Below are 15,237 nucleotides of genomic sequence, written 5' to 3'. Positions count from 1 at the left end.
GTTTGCAGTGCCAATAGAGAGGTCAGTATGGCTGGCTCATGCCTGCTGATGTTCATCAAAATAAGTGACTCCAATATCAAGAGGTGACTTCTATCAAGAGGTGAGCCATCACTGGACATCAGAGATCAAACAGCATAGCCAGAACTTTTATGTTGGCTTTGATTACAAGAGAGATGGTTTACACCATCATCTGTGAGCCTTTCATGACTGGTATTTCTTCACATCTTGTGGAACCAATACATAATTTGATTATGTGAATGAGTCAGCACAGGTCAATAGCCACAGATAGAACATTTGTATCACACTGCCCAGTGAAGTCAGTATGCAGTTAGGATAGCAACCACCAAGCACTACAAAGTGTGCCTTGGACTGAGGAAAGTGGCTTGAACCAGACTAGGATCCTCCTCTGCCTCCCTCTTGGGTCTGCTTCTGTACCCCAAACAGAGCCCCCTAAGATTTCTCCTTAATCAACCACATCCCTACTCTTACATGCACCCTTAGAGTCAACCAACCATATGGGGCCTCTTAGCTCTCTGGTGATGTGAGGCCACCCACATGTTATGGCAACAACTAGACTACAACTCTTTGTGATACTGCACCTTCCAGTTCCATGGGAGCACATCCCCATAACTGGGAGAGTGAAGCCTCTCTTTCCCAATGGGCTGTGGGCTGGGTCCATGGCATCATTCCTTGCATTAGGGTTGGAGAACAAGTGACCTTCCAGATGTTGCAGAACTCCAACTGCCATCAGCCCCCATTAGCATATTCAATGGTCAGGGATTATGGAAGTTGCAGCCTACCAACATCTGGAGGTTCTCTATGTTCCCCATTAAGCCTTAAACTGCCCACCATAATTTTTGGTACTACCATGGCTGTCACTCCCACAGTCAGTTTATAATTCACTGCCTGAGCATAGTGAGATGAAGTGATGCATGTCTGAACCAGTCCTAAGTGTTGCATAAACATGTGATGAGAATTCAAGTGATATTCATGAAGGTGGGAGCACACAATCCCATTTTTACAGATGGGGAATAGAAGTTCATATACTGCAGTAGCAAACTATGATTATGTGGCACAAGTGAGTCTTGAACACAGAGTTTTTGCAAACCACATTGATTTGAACTGCTTTGAAATTACGAGAAAGGAGATTCCAACTAAACATTAAAAATAACTTTCTGAAAGCAAGAGCTGTTCCACAGTGAAACAGGCTACTTCAGCAAGTTAAAAATCTCCAATGAAGGAGAGTCCATAAACAGAGGTTGGATGGCCAGCATCTGGGATGTCCATCACCTGGGATTCTTTAGCTGTGATTCCTGCATTGCAGGAGGTTGGACTAGATGACCATTGGGGTCCCTTCCAACTCCACAATTCTATGATTCTCTGAGGTTTGTTTGAAGTGGTTAAAAAAAACAAACAAGCAAACAAGCAGTTTTTATGAAAATAAAGAAATCCACTTGTCTCATCATTGGCCTACATGAAGTGCAGACCCGCTTGAAACTTACAGAGACTGTAAAATTATTGGCCATTATCTATCTACATTGTTAGACCTTTCAATAAGTGCAGCCTGGCTGCTGTTAGGTATAAAGAAGAACAAAGGACCCTAAACTATGAGTATGTGATATATGCCCCCTTTGTGCTCAAGTTCTATAGCCCCAGAGTTACCCTAGCTTTATATTCAAGAGGCAGTACTCAGAAGATGCTTCAATCAAAATATCCTGTATTATCCCCTTTTCCAGCAACTCCTCTATCTTAAACACACTGCCTGTACCTGCGAGGCTTGTGGGTATCCCACTGACCTGTTCAACAGGGGCATCATGTGATTTGCCCGAGCCTTAGAAAACTCCACGTGGTCTAACCATTGCATGGTAAAAACACACACAAACACACAGAGAGAGCTAGCTGAGTATCAGGCTGTACTTTTAAACCCACCCCCAAAGCCCTGTATGAACCCTCCCACCACCCCCAGACACTTGTGCTCATCCTCCTGCCGGCTTACCATTGAGCTGGTTGTACACAACTTCCTCCAGGTGGTCCAGCCGCTGCAGGATGGACTCCCTGTCCAGGAGGGCTCCCACCTTGGTATTCCGGCTCCTCATCCGCCGGTCGGCGCTCCTGACGATCTGCACCAACTCCTGGGAACGATCCTGGATCCTGCAGTAGACCGAGAAGAGGATGATCCCCACAAAGACCAAAATATTCACAGTCAACAAAGTTTTTATTTTCCTTGCCACCGCCATGGACACCGCTGGGGAGGGTGGCGGGCATCAAGGCATGGTCGCCGGTGCCCTCGGAGCTGCAGCAGCATCTAAGGCAGAAGTACCTGCCTGAAGAAGGTGGGGGGGAGCTGAGGGAGGGAGCGAGGTCTGGGCAAGTCCCCCGCCCTACCCTCTTCCTCCTCTATCCTTGATTATAAAGAGGCAGAGAGGAGAGAGACCGGCGGATGTCTAGAGCCAAGGCTATGCTGAAGAAGGAGCTGTCCTTTCAGCACCACGGCGCTCTCCGCTTCCTCCTCTTGCAAGCAGCAGCTGGTAGGACTCAAGTCACCTTCCTATCTACTCTCTGGCGGCGGTTTTGCGGGCAAAGAGAGGACCCTTCTTCGCGGCTCTGGAAGGGAGGTTGCAGGGAGGCTCTCGCGATGGGGGCAGGGGATAGGGATGGAGATGGGGGGGGGGTCGCACAGACGGTAAAGGACACGACCAAGCGGGCGGGCGCGCGCGCGATCCAGGCTTTCCAAGCAGCCCTCCTCACAAGGCCAGCCCGGCTCGTGCAGCAAGAAAGAAGCGAGACATACATCCAGAGAGAATAAGGACGTTAGGAGGGAACGATGGAGCGAGAGAAAAGGCGTCGCACTTGATCGCAGCCTCCTTCCTTGTGTGTGTGTGCGTTTCGCAATTGCATCGTTTCTCCCTCTCGCAGAGCGCCGGTGCGAAGTCACGTGCTTTGTTGGTGGGGGGGGGGGGAGAGAGAGAGAGAGAGAAAGGGAGGGCGAGGACCGAGGAGATGAAAAACTCATCTACATTCACATAGTCGAGCTGCCTGTTCGCTTCACTCGCTCGTCTTCCACCAGCCGAGGAAGCCCGTCTGGGACACCTATACCAGCGCAGGAGGGGAGGCTGAGCTGAGCAGGCTCACTGTTCGCTTCAGCTAGAGCGTCTTGCTTGAAAATGCCTTTCTCGGGGAGGTGGTTGGTTGGGAAGTTTCTTCCAAAGCGCTGGGTTTGGAAGGGAGCAAAGCCATTGAGGGAAGAGGGTGAAGCGAGGCCAGCTCTTCGATTCACTGATGAGGAGGCCCCCTTTTAAAAATCACTACTTCAAAAGTTGTGAAGTCGGAACACAGTGCCTCTGAACATGCATAAGGTCTCCGCAGCTGGGGTTAGGGAGGGAGAAGTCTCTGCCAGTGAGTAACACAGCTCTGCGGTGTTAGCCTTCCTCCTGCTAAATAGCAAGAATGTGCATTTGTTAGGTTTGACCACTATCATGGGCATAGCCAGGATTTTTGTGGGGGGGGGGGAGGGCTTTTTTGTGGGGCAGAACTGACATGATTGGTCAGTTAGTTAAGTATTTCTATTGTTTTACTTGATCTGGGGTTGGGGCAGATTTGTCCTTGCTATATAATCACATTAATATTATTATTAGCATTAGCATTTATACCCCACATTTCTACCAAGAGCTCAGTGTGGCACACATGGCTCTTTTCCTCTCCATTTTATCCTCGCAACAACCCTGTGAACTAGGTTAGGCTGAGAGGTATTGATTGAGTCAAGGTCACCCAGTGAGCTTTGCGGGCCAAGAGGGGATTCGAACCCTGATCTTCCAGGTCCTGGTCTGACACTCTAACCACTACAGCACACATTCCTACTTACAGTTTTAGTATTCTTAAGCAAAGTGCTTCATGAGGTTCACCCGAAAAAAAATGGTATACAAATATTTTAAATAGGCAATGAATACATCCCGTGCATTTTTATTGACACAGAACTAGAATAAAAGCAATGCTTACAATATAAGAAAAAGAGTTACTTGAAGCGAGTTGGGAGGGGGGAGTATGCACTGCCTGGCTCAGCGATAGGCAACATGGTGCCCTCGAGGTGTCATCCATGACTGTTCTCTATGCCGATGGAGTTGGCTACTTCTGGCAAGCTGCTAAGGTAATGATTGGGTACTTTGGGGGAGGGGGGCTGCAGTTATGACACAAATGCCAACTTGTGAAATTCTTGTTTGACATGAGAGTAAACAACTGCATCTATTCAAGATTTCTCACTGCTTCCCTGAGCAGTGAGAAATCTTGGAGCAGTGCCAGTGGAATTTGGATGAGAGAGCACACTGGAGACTTATGCTATTTTAGCTTTTGTTTGTTTACAATTGTGCAGTTAGTATGTATTAGAATCAAGCAGACTTCTAAAGCAGGCAGCACAGCTACTAATGCTGCTCCATATTACCCCCCAAAAGCAGCTGCTTGCCAAGTATGCTTTGTGAAGAGCTACAATGCCCTGATCTAGCACCAGTCCATCAACAACTGGCCCATCCCACTTCTCTCTTCTTGCCACAGGAGTCAGCAAACGTTTTCAGCAGGGGGCCGATCCACTGTCCCTCAGACCTTGTGGGGGGCCAGACTATATTTTCTTTGGGGGGGGGGGGATGAACGAATGCCTATGCCCCACAAATAACCCAGAGATGCATTTTAAATAAAAGGACACATTCTACTCATGTAAAAACATGCTGATTTCTGGACAGTCCATGGGCCAGATTTATAAGGCAATTGGGCCGGATCCGGCCCCCGGGCCTTAGTTTATCTATCCATGCACTATATGCTTATTGGTCACCTGGGACAAGGAGTGCAGGATTTCCATTGCCTTATGGTGGTCTACTATGGTGGTTGTAAGTCGCTTTGGGCTCCTTTGGGGAAGATAAAGCAACAAGCAAAATATAAATAAATAAATAAATAAATAAATAAATAATAGCTGAAGCCATTCTATATAGGCTTTCATGATGATAATAGAATATTAAATTTGATAGGACATGCCTGAATTCAAAGCACTAGGTGGCATCTGGCATCTTGCCAGATGAACCGAATGGTACAATATATATTAATTAGTTGCGAATTCCTGGTGACACTGGACTTTGTGATATTTTATTTGAAAACGAATGTAAAAATACATAATCGCTTTGGGGTGAATTGCAATGGTCATACCACTGGTCATCTTTTGCCTTCTTTCACAATCCTCTTTTCTCCGTATCTTATTTCAGGTTGTTTTAAGAGGGCGGTAAGAACTATAGCAGTCCAAGCTAGAAGCTTTAGAACCCTAAGTCTCAGAGCTAATTGACTCAGCTAGACATGAAGGATTATGAGAAGGTGTCTTCTAACAGTTAAGCACTGCTTGAATGACAAGAATGCCAGTATCCTTTGAGCCTAGTGTCTGGCTTGCTCCGTTACCTTTCTTGTCCGTTGATTCTTTCAAAGGCTGCAATCCTAACCATATCTACTCAAAAACAAGTCTCATTGAAATCAGTGGGGCTTTCTCCCATGTAATTGGGGTTAGGATTGCTGTCTTATTATTCAGCCCTGATTGCTGGCTCCTAGCTAACAGCCATTGATAGCGTTATCCACCATGATTTTGTCTAACGCTCTTTTAAAGTCATCCAAGTTGGTGGCAATCAATACCTCTTGGGAGAGCGATTTCCGTAGTTTAACTAAGCTCAGTGTAGAGAAGTAGTCCTATTTTTGGTCTTTCTTGAGTCTCCCATCATTTAACTTCATTGGATGTTCCTGAGTTGAAGTGTTATAAGAGAGGGAGAAAAACTTTTCTCTGTCCTCTTTCTCCATACCATGCACAATTTTTAATACATTTATCTGGCCCCTCTTACTTGCCTTTTCTCGAAACGGTAAAGTCTCAAACACTGTCATCGTTCCTCCAACAGGATTCATTCCATCACCTTAATCATTTTTGTCACCCTTTTCTGAACCTTTTCCAATTCTACAATATCCTTTTTGATGTGCGCTGACCAAAACTGTTGTTACACAGTCCTCCAAGCATGTGACACCATCAGTTTGTATAACAGCATTAAGATACTGGCAGTTTCATTTTGGATTTCTTTCCTAATGATCCCTTGCCCTAAAAGCCCTAAATGGCCTCAGCCCAGTATACCTGAAGGAGTGTCTCCACCTTCATCATTCAGCCCGGACACTGAGGTCCAACTCCGAGAGCCTTCTGGTGGTTGCCTCACTGTGAGAAGTGAGGTTACAGGGAACCAGGCAGAGGGCCTTCTCGGTAGTGACGCCCGACCTATGAAACGCCCTCCCACCAGATGTCAAAGAGATAAACAACTATCTGATGTTCAGAAGACATCTGAAGGCAGCCCTGTTAAGGGAAGTTTTTTAATGACTGATGTTTTGATGTATTTTTAATCTCCTGGTGGAAGCCGCCCAGATGTTGGAAACCCAGCCAGATGGGTGGGGTATAAGTAATAAATTATTATTATTAATTATTATTATTAGCATGGGATTCACTTTTTCAGCATTGCTGTTGGGTCTGTACCTTTCTGCAACTTTTGGTACCCTGGGCTTGCTGATCCTTACCTCCTGTATGTGTGGTGCCATTTTGTTTGTATAAGGACTCATATTCTGAAAATGAGTTTATTAGTATATAATGAGGGTGGACAACTTGCAGCCCTCCAGATATTGTGGGACTCAAACTCCCTTCAACCGCAGCCAGCATGGCCCGTAGTCATGGATGATGAGCTTTGTCCTCAAGCAACATCTGCAGGGCCACAGGTTGCCCATTCCTGATATATAGGATGGATATCTTTCTAGTATGCATAAACATCTGTGGGCATTTCCCCACCCCAGTCACAATACTAATGCTGTTACAAAGCATTTTGCTGGAAACGCATTCATTAAATACCAGAAAATATATTGAATGCATCCTCCAGGGTCTTTTATTTATTTGATGCCTTTCGATCATTCAAAATATTACAGCAACATCTGCTGGTGATGGTACAGTTAAGAGCCTGATAGCTTGTACTCTTCCTTGCCAGGAGCAACAAGAAGGACCTGTTTATCCAATCAATGTCAAGGGTCTTTCTCTAGCAGAGCATTTTATATGGCAGATACAGGGGGTGTTGCATGTTTGAATGCACCTCACATAAACCTTCCTTGCCTGATTTTTTTAAATGTAAGGTAGCCTTTCAGTGAGAAGGTTTGGCTGTGCTGTTCTAACCCTGATCATATCTCTTCGACGTAAGTCCTATGGAATTCAGTGGGGCTTAATCCCAGGTAGGTGAGTTAAAGATTGCAGCCATAAGTTTCTATTGCACTGAAAGGTTTGGGGTTGTTGTTTCTTCCCTGCCCACCCTCCAAATGAGATCTGGGAGATGTGAGTTCAAATCTCCACTTTGCCATTAAGCTCATTAGTTGACCTTGGGCCAGCCACTGTCTCTCAACCAAAGCCTACTTCACAAGGCCATTGGGAGGATTGAGAAGAGAAGAGAAGAGAAGAGAAGAGAAGAGAAGAGAAGAGAAGAGAGAGCTGTGTATGTGACCTTGAGCTCCTTGGATAAAAGGGTGTGATATAAATAAAATGAATAACAATAAAGTAAAATAGAAATAAGTGAAGAAAGCAATCATGTCATGGAAAAGCCTTAAGTAGATAATAAAGCACTGGGTTAGTGGCAGAGGAAGTAGATGGCTTTTCAGTAACTGAATTCTATTATCTCTACTACAGCTTCAGGTGAGAGCTGTGATTCCTGGGAGCTGTCAGCATGCGTCAGTGACCACACCCTGGGAAATGGCTTAGACTGGCTGCCTAAACCAGGTGAGGGTAGCTGATGGGTCCTCAAATCCTTGGTGAGTTAGGGACTTGGCCTGCATGTGAAGACAGGCCCTGGCAGACTGAGTAGATGAGACTAATAGTGGGTCCAATGGTCAAGAAGGTGGTTTCTGGATGGGCGGTAGAGGGATGGGATGGGTAGATGAGACTCATCAACTTGGGAAGGTTGCCCACTTAGAAGAAGGAATATCATGAACCTAAACCTCTACTGCCTTGCAGCTATATTCATTCATGTAAAGGCTTCGGGGGAAAAATCTGTACCCACTGCCTTGTAGGACATCTTTGGGAGAAGGAGTAAACCCTATAGAAATCCAGAGTGGAGTCCATAAGATGGTTGAATAGCGCCTTGTAAGAATCTTTCCAGCAACTCCTGCAGCCAAGCCGGTGCCAAATGCATTGCTCTGCTTTCCTTTGGACCACATCAGTGAGACCGAGAGGGGGTCTTGTCTTCTGGACATCCCAGGACCTCCATACACTTTGCCCTGGCTTGCACCCCAGGGAGGTCACTTTGGGACTGCTAAATGCAGCAAAAACAACATGGGAGGCAGCAGTTATGAGTTACTGGGCTTTGCAGCAACAGCAGGTACTGTAGTTCTCCATTGTTTCACCCCAGGAGGCACATTCAGTTGTCTCTTGAGACAGATGAATGCCCGTTGCAGCTCCTCAACCTATCTGCATAGGAAGAGAGTCTGGAAATAATTATTGATGGTTGGTTGGGGGGGGGGGGAGAGATTTGGGTGTTGGCATATGTAGACCACTTTCCCAGCTGTCTGTCACATAGAGAGCTCTTCAGTACCCACCAAGTGCTCATTTTAATTCCAGGGCCTTAATCCAGAACCAATTTTCTCCTGAGAATTTCTCTGAGATCAATGGAAATGTGTCAAGTAAGGGACTTTAAGTTTTTACAGCTGTGACTGTAGTGAAATTTAAAGTTGGGATTTGTCTCTTTGGATTCATTAAACACTGCAGTGATGGAGGTGAATTTTAGAACAGGCAAACCACCCCCGGTATGCAGCATCTAAGAGGAAATTGTGCTCTGCAACAGAGGTCTACTTAAAACAGGATTTAACAGTTGAGTATTAAATTTTGGTCCTGCCAATCTAGCAGTTCGAAAGCACGTCAAACTGCAAGTAGGTAAATAGGTACCGCTCTGGCGGGAAGGTAAACGGCGTTTCCGTGCGCTGCTCTGGTTCACCAGAAAGGGCTTAGTCATGCTGGCCACATGACTCTGAAGCTGTACGCCGGCTCCCTTGGCCAGTAAAGCGAGATGAGCGCCGCAACCCCAGAGTCGGTCACGACTGGACCTAATGGTCAGGGGTCCCTTTACCTTTATTAAATTTTGGGGAGTGGTGGGGTCAATGAAGATACATGTATACAGGGTTAGAAACTGAGATAGGAAAGCTAGGAGCTAAATGGGCACAACAACGGAATGTCTAATAATAATAATAATAATAATAATAATAATAATAATAATAATAATAAAATTTATTTATATCCCACCCTCCCCAGCCGAAGCTGGGCTCAGGGCGGCTAACAACAATAAACAGTACAAAAGTATAGCACAAACAACACTCTAAAATCATTCATTATAAAATTGATTCAAATCAAGCCACTGGCAACCATTGTGCCAGAGCTCCACGAAGATTGCCGAGGGAAGGAGTCAGGCTGTGCCCTGGCCAAAGGCCTGGTGGAACAGCTCTGTCTTGCAGGCCCTGCGGAAAGATGTCAAGTCCCGCAGGGCCCTAGTCTCTAGTGACAGAGCGTTCCACCAGATCGGAGCCACAGCCGAAAAAGCCCTGGCTCTAGTTGAGGCCAGCCTAACTTCTCTGTGGCCTGGGACCTTCAAGATGTTTTTATTTGAAGACCGTAAGTTTCTCTGTGGGGCATACCAGGACACGCTCTAATCAGCCAAGACGGGCACGGGTCGAGAGGACAGGTGGTGGGCTTTCCAGCTCGGAGGAGTCTGTCCACATCGGCTGGGGATATCCGGTCGAAGTGGTCCAATACTAGACCCGAGGACAGTCGAAGGGCCTCCAGTTCTTTTATTGTATCTAAATTGGCAGGGAGGTCATGGCGGAGCAACAAGACCTTCTCCGCAAAAAAGCTCGCAAATGCCTCACAGCTATGTGCCAAATTGTTATTTAAATTTGGCTGTCCCTCAAGGGACGTTAAAGACCTAGGCAAGCTTTATTTAATAACAAGAAAACAAAGCTGAAAATGAATGAACTGCAGCTAAAATATTATGTTCATTTTTCACATGGTCTAGTCCTTCCCCTGCCTACCCCCCTAATATTCTTAAGAGGGTCTCTTCTCCAGTCTTCAGAGAGTAGCTGGAAGTGGGGAGGCAGTAAAAGGTCCCCCTTTCCTTCCACTCTGCAGTTTATTCAGAAATCTTAGGCACAGCACTGTGCCCAGAGCTCAGAAAGCGCTCGCGTTAATGAAATTCCGTGTTGTAGAATGCATCTAGAATAATGGGAGTTTAGAACACTGCATGTATACATAGGAAATATAGTAAAGATACAAATAATTTCCCCATCCTTTCTCCACAGAAGAGGGCATCCATTGGCCTGTGAGGTATTGACAGATCGGTGATAATAAGGGTTGTAATATATTGCTCATGAAGTTATTCCTCTGACCTATTAGCATTTTATTTGTTTGGATGCTGCTCTAACAGTTTTATTATACCACAAGCTTTCATGGTCTAGATTCCCCTGTGGACTCCAGACCATGAAAGGTTATGTCACAATAAGTTTGCTAGTCCATATGATGTCACAAGGTTCTTTGATATCAACTCCTGCCATATGTAATAGGGTAAGCATGCTCTTGCTCATTTCATAACATGTGAGCAAGTTGGAGACTTTGGATTCTGTCCAATGCTAGTCCTTTTTAGAGTGGACCCGTTAAAATTAATGGAACTAAGTTAATCATGTGCATTAATATCAGTAGGTCTATTCTGGGTAGAAGTAACATTGACTAATAACCATTTGCTTGAGAATCACATGCACCCACCCACCCATTCACTTCACTTCATAGAGCTTTTGCCAGTCTAGGAACTAACGGAATCAGGTCCCATGTGAATTAACAGCTCTCACAAGACAATCAATGTGGCACTTTTGATAGGCATTAAATATACTTAAAAGAGACATTTCAATTGCTGTTTAGCAAACAAGCTTCTGGAAGAAAGAGAAAGCATTACTGCCTGTTAGCATGCATTGTTCAATACAATTAATGAGGTCCCCTGGCAGAAGCAAATGCAGAAAGCAGCAGTGGGTGAAAGGCTGAGGTTACTCAACTTGTGACAAAAGGTTAGGGAGAACTTTTCAAACAGCCAAGGTAATTGTCTCTCACACCAAATTGCTCAGCTTTTCCTTAGGTTACAAGTAAAGGGAAGCTGTTTTTGGAGGTGGAAGATGGCAAGAGGGCACACTGCAAGAATCTGGGTTTAACTCACTGGAACCTGATGGACTGTGAAACTGAGAGTATAACAAAGAAGAGATTGCGAGGGAGAGATGAAACAAGCAGATGGACTAAATCTTTTATTTCTTCTGAACCTAATATGCCGGCAATGCTCCTGATTCAAGAACCTAGCAGTGTCATGCCTAGACACAACCTGAAAATAGAGAATCCATACCAGCTAATGGTGAAGGTTTTGCAAGTGATTCTGAAGGTAGTGCCCATCATGGAATAGAAAAGAGATGGAAACCTAAAGGGCATGTCTCTCTAGAACCTGGCATCCTTGGGCATGCTGGGGCCCCAGTACCTTGGTAAAGACCATCACTGATGTCTCTTCCTTACAGTACCTCATTGGTCAACTGAGGAAGTACCAAATGAAATTGAAAAGACTAAGATTCAGGTACAGGTATAGATGAGTGCCAGTGACAACTGGGGGGAGACAAATCAGCAGACCTTGGGAGACTGACAGACTATGTGTTCATGTAGCTCCATTTTGATGTCTCTAGCACAGGCAGCCTAGAAGTTGTACCTTCCAGATGTTGATTTCCAGTTCTCATCAGGCTCAGGCAGGATGGCCAATGGGCAAGGATGAGGGGTGTTGTTTTCCAACAACATCTGGAGGTCACGACATAGGTTATCCCTGGTCTACAGAATCATAGATTTGGAAGGAATCAGAGAGCTGGAAGTGACTTGGATGCTGATACAGTCAATTCTGCATCTGCTCTGGCAACAGTTCTCCGGGGCTTCAGGCAATGGTCTTTCCAATGTCTGCTATTCGAAAACAAGTCAGGGGTTGAACCTGATACATCTTTTTAAAATAATAATAAAAATAATTTTTATTAAATTTTCCATTTTAACAATTCAATCAAATCACATTAAATATTCCAACATTTTAAAAATTCATATCATATAGTCCAAATATTCCACCAAATTAATTTTTTTTTATTGGAGCTTCACATGCTTCAGGTTCGGTGGGGCTCTGATCATCTTACATCTCTACTGCCTTAAGTTTCCAATAGTTCCTTTAATTCTTCCTGTTGTTACCTTTGAACCTGATACATCTTCTGCATGCTGAACCACTGAGCTGAACTACTATCCACTGAGGCATGGGTAGGCAAACAAAGGTCTGGGGGCTGGATCCGGCCCAATTGCCTTCTCAATACAGCCCACAGACGAACCAGGAATCAGCATGTTTTTACATGAGTAGAATGTGTCCTTTTATTTAAATGCATCTCTGAATTATTTGTGGGGCCTGCCTGGTGTTTTTACATGAGTAGAATGTGTGCTTTTATTTAAATGCATCTCTGGGTTATTTGTGGGGCATAGGAATTCATTCATATTTTTTCCCAAAATATAGTCCACCCCCCCCCCCAAAGTCTGAGGGACAGTGGACCGGCCCCCTGCTGAAAATGTTTGCTGACCCCTGCACTGAGGTATGGTTCCTTCTCTTTCACATTATTTAAACTCCTGAAACTATATATAGCAGATATGCCTTCTCTACTTTCTTGATCTAAATAGCTTTCAGAGCACCTCTCTGAATATGAACCTACTCAGACCCTTCCATCTTCAATGGAGGAGTACTTCCAAGTTCCACCTCTGAGGGAGATTCAGAGGCTTGCATCAAGGGAGAAGGTCTTTTTAGTTACAGCTCATGCTTGTGAAATGTTCTTCCCAGTGAGGTACACCTGGCACCATCATTAACACTCTTTCAATGTTGGGTAAAACTTCATCTCTCTGCTCTCAGGCATTTGATGGATGAGGATGATTTCCTGCCTATTGGTGGTTTGTTGTTTTGCTGCTGAAGTTTTGCTGCTGTTTTATTTTGCTTGGTTTATAGGTTATTGTATGGCTTTTATGCATTGTGTTTTCCCATTTTATGCCATGCTTTCTGCTCTTAATTTTTTAAAGTCACATAGAATCACAGAATTGTGGAATTGGGAGGTTCCCTAAGAGTCATCTAGTCCAAACCCCTGCAATGCAGGGATCACAGCTTAGAGACTGTTGATGTGTCAAGTGACTAATAAACTTAAATCATCATAATCCACACCACTAACATCTTATTGCTTTAGCACACACAGCTGATGTTCCATTATGCTATGGGGCAGCCAACATGAAATCAAATCATGTCCCCATCAAATGCTAATTGAAAGTATTTGATCATGCTTCTCATTTCTTCAAGTGTTTCTGAGTGTCTTCCACAAGGTCACTTTCTTTCTTAGGAGAATTAATAATACAGTGTATTGCTACTATCTGTCTCTTTGCCATATGGACATAGGAAGCTGCCTTCTGTATTTTGTCTATACTGACTAGCAATGGCTCTCATCGATTTCATGTGGGCTCACTCCCAGCCCTACCTGGAGATGCTGGGGATTGAACTTGGGACCTTCTGCATGAAAAGCAGGTGTTGTACCACTGAGCATTGGCCCTTTCCCTGAGCCTAACCACCAAAAAAACAAGAAACAGAAGCAAATGAATAGAAAAATGTAATATTTAAGGAGTACCAGTTGTGTGGCAAACCTCTCTCATCACCTCTAAATTTCATTCAGTGCTTCACCTTTATGCCAAACCCATAAGAGCAATTATAAACTTATGGGGAGGAGGCAGAGGTGAGCAAGGGACACACAGAACCAAAGATACAATACAGTATACAGAAGAGCATCCACATCTAACCCAAGGAATCTTCCATGCATAATTCACACTATATGGGAATTCCTCTCTGTCCCAAGTGCACAAACATACAAGCTGAATAAGAGGTATCATGCAAGTAGGCAGACAGTGCTATTTTTAAAAGCAGCATCAGTTTTCCCAAGCAACAATGTGCCCCTGCACTACCAGCTTCAAAAGCTCAAACATCTCTCATATGGAGTTACTTTTAAACCACATCAGATCTACCTACCTGCAGTAACCAACAGTGGACTTCCATGGTCTCAGGTGGGATTCTTTTCTAGCACAGCTACCTGAGGTCCTTTTAAGCTGGAGACTGAACATGGAGTTTTCTGTATGCAAAATGTGCTTTCCACCATTGTGCTGAAGTCCCTCCTATGAGATAGAAAAATACTCATCCTCAAATAAAGATGAGTAGGTGTGGAGGATTCCCTGGTCCTGAATGTGGAGGATTCCCTGGTCCTGAATGTGGAGGATTCCCTGGTCCTGAATGTGGAGAATTCCCTGGTCCTGAATGGGGTAACTGTGCCCCTGAAGGACCAGGTGCGCAGCCTGGGAGTCCTTTTGGACTCACAGCTGTCCATGGAGGCACAAGTCAAATCCGTGTCCAGGGCAGCTGTTTACCAGCTCCATCTGGTACGCAGGCTGAGACCTATCTGCCTGCGGACTGCCTTGGCAGAGTGGTGCATGCTCTGGTTATCTCCCGCTTGGACTACTGCAACGCACTCTATGTGGGGCTACCTTTGAAGGTGACCCGGAAACTACAACTAATCCAGAACGTGGCAGCCAGACTGGTGACTGGGAGCGGCCGCCAAGACCATATAACACCGCTCTTGAAAGACCTACATTGGCTTCCAGTACGTTTCCGAGCACAATTCAAAGTGTTGGTGCTGACCTTTAAAGCCCTAAACAGCCTCGGTCCAGTATATCTGAAGGAGCGTCTCCACCCCCATCTTTTTACCCGGACACTGAGGTCCTGCACCAAGGGCCTTCTGGCGGTTCCCTCACTGCGAGAAGCCAAGTTACAGGGAACCAGGCAGAGGGCCTTCTCGGTAGTGGCACCCGCTCTGTGGAATGCCCTCCCACCAGATGTCAAAGAGAACAACAACTACCAGACTTTTAGAAGACATCTGAAGGCAGCCCTGTTTAGAGAAGCGTTTAATGTTTGATGTATTACAGTATTTTAATTTTTTTTTGGAAGCCGCCCAGAGTGGCTGGGGAAGCCCAGCCAGATGGGTGGGGTATAAATAATAATTAATAATAATAATAATAATAATAATAATAATAATAATAATAAT

The 15,237-nt window shown here is 45.0% G+C and overlaps 1 protein-coding gene across 1 annotated transcript in view; it reads right to left on the bottom strand.

The window, feature by feature from the left end:
- GALNT9 (polypeptide N-acetylgalactosaminyltransferase 9) overlaps positions 1-2,941 on the bottom strand; it is a 204,495-nt gene extending 201,554 nt beyond the window's left edge. Inside the window, exon 1 of the mRNA XM_083717305.1 lies at positions 1,997-2,941. Within this exon, the coding sequence (XP_083573431.1) occupies positions 1,997-2,237 (241 nt within the window). The 5' untranslated portion in view covers positions 2,238-2,941. The remainder of the gene's footprint in view (positions 1-1,996) is intronic.
- Positions 2,942-15,237: the final 12,296 nt, after the last annotated feature.

The sequence above is a fragment of the Podarcis gaigeae genome (assembly GCF_964106915.1).
Source record: "Podarcis gaigeae genome assembly, chromosome: 16".
Lineage (NCBI taxonomy): Eukaryota > Metazoa > Chordata > Lepidosauria > Squamata > Lacertidae > Podarcis > Podarcis gaigeae.
This window is presented reverse-complemented; position numbering and strand designations above follow the sequence as displayed.